The following is an 8,188-nucleotide window of genomic DNA, read 5'->3' as shown; positions in this document are numbered from 1 at the left end:
AGGGTTTCATTTTTAGGTTTTCGATCTCCTTCTATATGGATTGATCAATTGTAAAGTTCATCTTATCTTTTTAGTTTGATAATAATTTTTTATATTTTTAGAGAAAAATCCTTGCCTCTTCTTTGTCTTTTCTTCTCTATGACAAGTTCTTGCATGCAGGTGTTCTTCGGGTTTTGTGGGTTTGTATTGCTCAAATCCTACATGTACTTTAGCTCAAACATTAACATCTGTCCTTATGCATCTCCACTTATGTTGATATTGACTTCAATACCTTTTATGATAGGAACTGGTATATGATTTGGCAACTTGAAACACAGTTCCACACATACCCTTTATGCTTAGTTTGTGGTATTGTGATGACCTGATCCATTGGATTGGGTGACTTCAACATCATTTGTTGCATTGTTTCTTCTGTCTTCCTTCTTTCTCCAGGTTTTATTCATCTAGTTTTTCATTTGTTCAATTCCAACTATTTTTTTGCCTTCGTTCTATTCAATGTTGAACTTTGATACTTGGTTCCTACAATTTCTTCTTAAATGACCAATCATATGACAGTGACAACACACCACACTACCATTCATCCAAGTTTTGGATTTACCTCTGAAATGTGTTCTAACAAAATTAGCTACAATATGTCCATACCCACCACATAGCCAATAGTTGTACCATTTATTATACTCCTAGTTGATTGTATTACCTTGCTTACGTACTTTGCCTTGTCCTTTGGGTGTCCAATTTTTCTTTGCCTTATCTACATAATCTTGTGACTTATGACCATACTTCTGACATGTATAACAATAACCTTCACATCTAGAAGTGGATGGTGCTTTGTTGACATTTGATCTACATTCACGTGCTTGATGATCTTGTTTGTTACACTTAAAAGAAATAACCATTCAATTCAAGTTTAGGGCTTGACTTTCCAATCTTGCTTCTGCATATGTTTGCTGCATGGTCTGGTTTTCCACAATGATAACATGTAGGCTTCTTGTTCTTTGGATTGGCATTCAAATTCATTTGTTCTCCTTGCTTTGATGATTCTTGTTTCTCGACACTTGATAGGAACTCAACATAGCCTAGTCTAGAAGTGTCATTAGGTCTCCTAGGTGCATTCATCAGTTCAATTAGTAATTTCATACCCTCCTTAGGTTTGTTGATCCTTTCCATGAAATCTTATTTAGCTTTCAATTCATTCTTCAATCTCTCATTTTTAGATTTACAATTTACGATCTCAAGATCCTTTCTAGCGAGCTCATGGTTAACACTCAATAACTAATTTACTATGTCAAATTGATTGTGTGTTAGAGTTTGTACCTCAATGATATTTTCATCCAGTTTTGTAGTCACTGTGTAATGTTTTCTTCTACCAGAACTTTGTCATCCTCAGTCTTTCCCTTCTTCTCCAAGGTTTCACATAGTCGTATTGCTATCACTTTATGTTCTCTCTTCAGTTCTTTTACTTCTTCATTCAGATTGTTGTTTCTCTCCAAAAGATCTTTTATTGTTGCATTAGTATCACTGGATCTACCTTCATTGCATATGTCTTCAATGCTTTCTTCCTTGTATTGTCTATCATTCTACTTGAGTGCCATCTCCTTCCTTTATTTCAAGACCTTAGTTCCTCTTTAGCGACCTTGACTTGTTCCAAAGCAATCTATAGATCAAGCCTTTTGTTCTCAATAGTCTTTCCCAGCTTATACGCTTGCATCTCTAAGATCTTGTCTCTCAAGTCATTAAATTTTTTATAAGAGGACCAATACTCTGATACCAATTGTTAGAAAACTTTAACACTTCAAACAAGTATCAAATATGATAGCTTCACCATAAACTGTTATATGATCAATATCATAAATTGAATAAACATTCATTGCAATGCATAATCGGATCTAGCATCTAATATCATGAATAACTCACAAACATGTAAAGTAATTCATAACACATAAACACAAAGATTTGGTTACGTAGAAACCCTCCAATGTGAAGGTATAACTATGGTGAGGATGTGATGTACCTAGATCCAAAACCTCCTAGTTTAGGTCTTAATGCCCAAACTCTCCAAGGCTTCTCCTAAGCCTGCAGGGTTACTACTTGACCCTATTGCCAAGAGTATCTCCCACAATTATCCCCTTTTATGAGATCTATTACACCAATTTATAACTCCAATTCTTTTCGCTCCTAACTCACCTAGAACCCTAGCTAGGCATTTCTTGCCATCTTGCAAGGTAAGGAAAAAAATCCAATGCAACATTTCATACTCTTCAATGTCTTCCCTATTCTTGGTATAAGCTTCCCTAGTAATCTTGAGCTTTGGCTCACAAACCCACTTAATTCACCAAACTTCAAATTTCTCTTATTAGGCCTAGTAGCCCTAAGAGCCCCCAATTAGGCCCCCTATCAAGGTTTGCAAACAATAACCCTTGAAAAAAACCTACCAAACTATCTAGTGATCCAAATACGCTTTTCAAAGAGCTTTAATATTTTGTAGGTTTCAGACTTCCAACATGTCTATACATGACTTTAGCAAAAACACCCTATTTTAAAGGGTTTTGAGGGGTAAAATGCAACATATCAAGTATGGACTCCAAATTCTCACCAAATGATCTTGCCTGGTCACTAAAACTGGTTCAAGGCACCTCTGCACCTTGTTCTCCACCTCCACTTCTTGAATTGGCACAAACCAATCCTAATCTCTCAGTTGCTAGCTCTGTATCAACATGTAACTCCTAGCCAGGTACTCCAGACTCGCCTAGAGCATGCTTTGAAATATAGAAAACCAACTACTTAGCACTCCAAAATGATTATGTGCAGTATATACAGAGTGGTCTTCTTGATACTAGAAGGTCATGGTGATTTGACTAATGGAATTCAAGAAAGAGTCATTTCTCTTGTAGTAACTCAAAATATGAGAGTGAACTGCATAATAAGAGTGGTCTTCTTGATACCAGAAGGTCATAGTGATTTGACCAGTAGAATTAAAAAAAGAGTCATTTCCCTTGTAGTAACTCAAAATATGAGAATGAACTATAGAATGACACAATGAATGTTAAATATGAGAGTGAACTGTACAATAGAGTACTAGCCTAAAGGGGCTTTGCATAAATTGGAAGGTAATCAAACATTCTAATAGATACTGATGTAAATCTCGCAAACGAATATTCGTATATCTATACTCCTATGTCAAATACCGCAAACAGTCTGATCAAAACTTTTGGAACAGTTCAAAACTTAGAGAGTACGTTGTAAAATTAAAAAATCAATAGCAACATAAAATTGAAATATTATAGCACAAATTTGTATACGAGTAAAATAAAGTTTGCAAAATCGGAAGAGCTACAATTGCATTGACATCGGCAATCTGCCTCCTTTCAGTAAGTGCGAGCTACCATCGCATTGAGCAGCTCACACCGCGGGATATTTAATCAGATTGAAGTACTCTGAGTCTGGCTCAATTCAGATTCGGGATCCATTTGCATGTCTGCACGCTTCCTCTGCAGCCTCCTTTCTTTTTCGTTATCCTCCCTTTCATTAACAAAAGTGGCAAATGACCTTAGAACCATTGCACTTTCTAGTCTGAATGGTTGCGATTTAGCAGGAGATTCCTCAGTCGAAGGATCAGCATAACGGGTGAACTGATAAATCATGCCAATGAAGAATGCGAACAGAGCTGCAAGGCACACACCCCCTGTGAGCAGGAAAAGGCCCCGGAATCTTTCCAGGCCAAACTGATTTGATTGAATTGCACGTTTCTCTCGATTGCATACATCAATTTTCAACCATTTATCATGAATTCTCTGAAGTTCCCCACTTTCTGATAGAGCAAGGATTGCTGTGGACATGTCAACTGCCAGTTCAGAGTGCTTTGGAAAAACCTATTCAGCATGAACACGGATCCTAAAAGGTTAAATTTCATTGTAAAAGAAAAATGAAAACAGTCGAGCATAGATCATACTTACAAATCCCCATCCACTTTTAGTGAATGCCCTGCCCACAATAGCAAATCCACACCGTGTGGATAGAAACGATTCAATGTATGGAAGCTCGTCTACAACTGCTGCCACACCACCTTTGTTAGGCCCCAGAGACAATGCTTCAGCATAACTATCATGAGAGCTTAAAGGCACAAATCTGTTTTTCGAAATGTTAAACTGCTGTGATAGATAATCTGCGACATAGGATCCCGTTTGATATCCTATTGAAGCATTGGTAGATACCAAGCTATCAATTCCTTGAATTGTTGGGGAAAGCTGCTCCACTGTGAGGATTGATGTTAAACTTGCTATGTAACTTGAATTAATTATCAAAACAACAAAAAGCCATATGATTACTACTACACGTCCAAGGATGCTCACAGTGTTTTCCCCTGCACAGCTACAAACTCCATAGGTCATTATTTTTTTAGATACACAACATTTTGGATATTTGCAATATGAGAAGTATCCACAAATTAGAGTTACAAAAACCTTCCCAATAATACAAATCAGGTGAATCTTAACTGCCAAGTTACTACATCTTTAGAAACGTTCAATTAGTTTGATGATTGAGATCAATAATATGAAAGCATACACGAAACCCATCTATTTCCAACACATTCAAATAGAATTTAGAAGGCGGTGAGAGTACTCACTATGGGTAAAGAACATCGTGGAGAACGCGAACCTGCCAAAACTAATGTCTGTAAGGCATTTCATCTTACATGTTTGAGAATACAGTTCTCAAATGCAACAACATTAGCATGTCTTCCTTTGGCAAGCAAGTAACAAATTAATAATAATAATGTAACATTTCAGTATATGGATTTCCTTTAGAAGAAATTACCAGAGCACAGTCATCACTTGCTGCCATGGGAGCCCTCGGAACTCAGGGTTTGATCTATGCTCCAGAATCCACACAACAAATCCGATGAAAACAAAAAAGGCACCAGTTGTACACCACATCTCTAGTGTAAACGGCTGCAGGAAAGCCCATGCATTGGAATTAATCCCTTTAACAGGTGCCACCACAACTAAGCCAGATTTCACATAAGGCACGGTAAAGTCCACAATCTTCGTTCGTTTTGCCACAATTGCAATATCTCCAACGAGTGCATCTAATTTCTGCAAGGATCCATCTGTTTAATAGCCGAGTTAAAGTAGGATGCAATACATAATACATATATATTTGCAAGAACATAATACATAATACTTAGATCATGTGACTAATTCATCAATGTTGTGCAGGAACACTCGTATGAAAATGATATCAACAGCAAGAAAACCAAGTGTGATACCAAAATAGAAGGGACAAGAATGGAGATGATTCAAAATTCATGGCGGAATATGTACCAACCTTAAAGGCAACCTGCTCCACAAGCTCATCATAACTAGGTTGAGAATACCCTGTTCCGTAATATATAAATGTGCGTGGAACGGCATAAGGAAGCAAGTTTATGGCAGCGAAGAACACATCAATGCAAAATCCTCTTGGATTTCGTGTTTTGCGGCTACCATTTTCTGTGGAAACAAATTCCTCAAAACCTATTTTTCTGGGCACACCGATCAGGAGATCCCTGCCATTGTTTGGAAATGCCCAGCCCCGTGGCACTTGCTTGCTTTCACCAGGCCATATGACATTGTGAAGCTCATCATCATGAGATTGGCGATGGTTATGCTTATGTTTGATGGTAGCTGAATATTCCGGTGGTGTAACTGAGAGGCCATTGCTATCTGACCAGTAACCGATGCTGCGGATTCCTGTACCAGCAATGTTAATAATCTCAAAAGCAGAGCCCACAAGACCCCTGTTTTCATCTAGTTTCACAGGACCTGAAACGCCACTGAAATTGGTTTCTAGTATTATCTGACGCAACTGTGCTCCTCCTTTGAAGACCTTCAAAGCTGCTAGTTCTGAAGTATTGATTCCACTCTTATCTGATAGCGTGTTCTGATCTGCAAAAGAGAAATTTCCTCCCTGATTCAGAAAGGCGTTGATGGAATGGGCAATCATCAGTATGCTGTCATAAGCATACAGCCCAAACACATTCAAAGAGACATCTACCATTTGAGCCCTTTGTAACCTTTTCCACTCTCTTGCAAATTCCTCGTAGTACATTCCTGAATTTGGGATTTGCCGTCGCAGGGCAATCAACCCCTGAAGTGAATCCATGTCTTCGGTTGCAAGTCCGGTTGAATCGAGAACAGAGGATAGCCAATCTGTGACTATCCAAACGTATCCCCTTCTCAACATCCCCATTTTCTTAGCTTTAGAGAAGAGGTTAAGTCCAGCATCTGAATTCATATGGACTACAAAAACCCGTGCCTCGACTAAGCCCAAATTCGCTAATATATTACCCATCTCGTTCTGGCTGATATGAGGAATCACAGCTGCCTTGTGAGTAATTTTAGCTCCCACATTTCCCAGGGCTTCTTCTAATGTAGAAACTCCGTTTCTGCCATGTTCGTCATCTACATACACTGCTACAACTTGTCTCCAGCCATAATAGCCCACTATAGCAGCAATTGCAGACATTTGAGAAGAATCGCTGTGAGCCATCCTGATAAAATATGGATACTCATGTGATGCAAGAGTGGGATCAGTAGCTGCAAATGACAAAAGTGGTATTTGAAGTTCCTTCGCCAGATGTGAAGCGATGTGAGAAAGAACAGATGATTGTGGACCAATTATTGCCACCAAATCTTTCTTCAACAATTCCAAAGCTGCACAAAGTAAAAGAAAAAACAGCTGTGATGAAAACATCAGATAATTTAAATCATCAACAAAGTAGATAACCCTGAAGAGTTGAATTTGCGCCTGACCTGCTGATGCGCCTATGAAAGCAGTGCAATTAGAGTCCATCATAGTGATCTCCAGCTTTGTACCACCAAGCAGATTAGAATCGGTGTTCACATTCTCCACTGCCAGTTCCATGGCACTCTTCGCCACTCTTCCAATTGTCGAATCAAATGCGAAAAGAGCACCGACATTTACGACCAAAGGCCTCGCACTTCCGACATTGATTGTATTACATGGTGATGATGGCATCCACAGTACAGAGAATAGTAATATATTAAGGAGCACAGATACATAACAATGGCAGAACGCTAACTTATTAATCCACATCTTCAATCAACGGAGAATTTGAAAAGAATGGCTATATATCTTCAGTTTCAATCAAAAAGAAGATTGCATTGATGATGACTAAAGCAGCTGAGGAAAGTGGTATGACAATTAAAACCCCCACTTTGACGTCGCGCGTTCGAATCTCACGATAGCTCAAATTCCAACGGCACTCTGTATCTTTCCTACAGACGTCTGACATGGTTCTTCAATGCCAAACAATCCAGCTAAACGAAGCATTTAAAGCCCACATTCAGATAAAAATAATGTTAATCCTTTTGGAAAATCTGATTAGTATTTGACGATGTCAATGAGAATGTTGGTCAAAATTTCTGGAAAATCTGATTAGTATTTGTCGATATCAAGGTGAATCTTGCTCAATCTTTCTGGAGAGATTAGTATTTGTCGATATCAATGAGAAATCTTCTTGGAAAATCTGTAGAGTATTTGTCGGTATCAATGAGTTTCTCCAATAAGATTTTCTGCATCGGGGAAATCTGTCAACTTGATTTGAGAAGGTCCTCCATTACATAGGGAAATTCGAACGCCACCATTACATACTAGCTTATATATATTTTTATATATATAAAAACGCTGAGAGTTATCCTTCTGCGCCTATTTTTTAATCTAACTTAGTACAATAGGCGCCTCGAAAAGGATAACTCTCGACTTTTATATATATATATATATAAATATATATAAGCTAGTAGCACTTGCGATGCAAAATGAAAGACATTATTTTTAAAATTATAATTCGTTATAGTTAATATATTATAAATTTTTTAATTAATAAAAATTTAATATTATTATAATTTAGTAATTTACAAGAATAAATAATAATTATTATATATATTATATTTTATGGTACATTATAGATTTTATATGTTGAGTTCCAAAATATGCTTAATGACATAGATTACCTTTGAAAAAAAATGAAAATCACCACCTATATAATAATTAATACAATCAATTTTTTTTTTGACTAATTAGAATTAAATTTTGGATTGAAATTAGAGTTTTCATTTGCATTAGTGTTAGCTTAAGTTTTATCCTTAAAGGTAGATTATTATTTGCAATAGAGAAAAGGTCATAGTGG

General features: G+C 37.2%; 1 protein-coding gene across 1 annotated transcript; it reads right to left on the bottom strand.

The window, feature by feature from the left end:
* Positions 1 to 3,419: 3,419 nt before the first annotated feature.
* Positions 3,420 to 7,095, bottom strand: LOC149576054 (glutamate receptor 3.3-like). Its single transcript, XM_089831106.1, has 6 exons — positions 6,792 to 7,095; positions 5,326 to 6,692; positions 4,816 to 5,093; positions 4,625 to 4,656; positions 3,954 to 4,360; positions 3,420 to 3,869 (listed from the first exon to the last, which is right to left on the bottom strand). Exons 1-6 carry the CDS (start codon positions 7,093 to 7,095, stop codon positions 3,420 to 3,422), a joined length of 2,838 nt encoding a protein of 945 aa, XP_089687232.1.
* Between the last annotated feature and the right edge of the window lie 1,093 nt (positions 7,096 to 8,188).

Source organism: Cupressus sempervirens, chromosome 1 (genome assembly GCF_028749045.1).
Source record: "Cupressus sempervirens isolate cs-2001-9-10 chromosome 1, ASM2874904v1, whole genome shotgun sequence".
Classification (NCBI taxonomy): Eukaryota; Viridiplantae; Streptophyta; class Pinopsida; order Cupressales; family Cupressaceae; genus Cupressus; species Cupressus sempervirens.
This window is presented reverse-complemented; position numbering and strand designations above follow the sequence as displayed.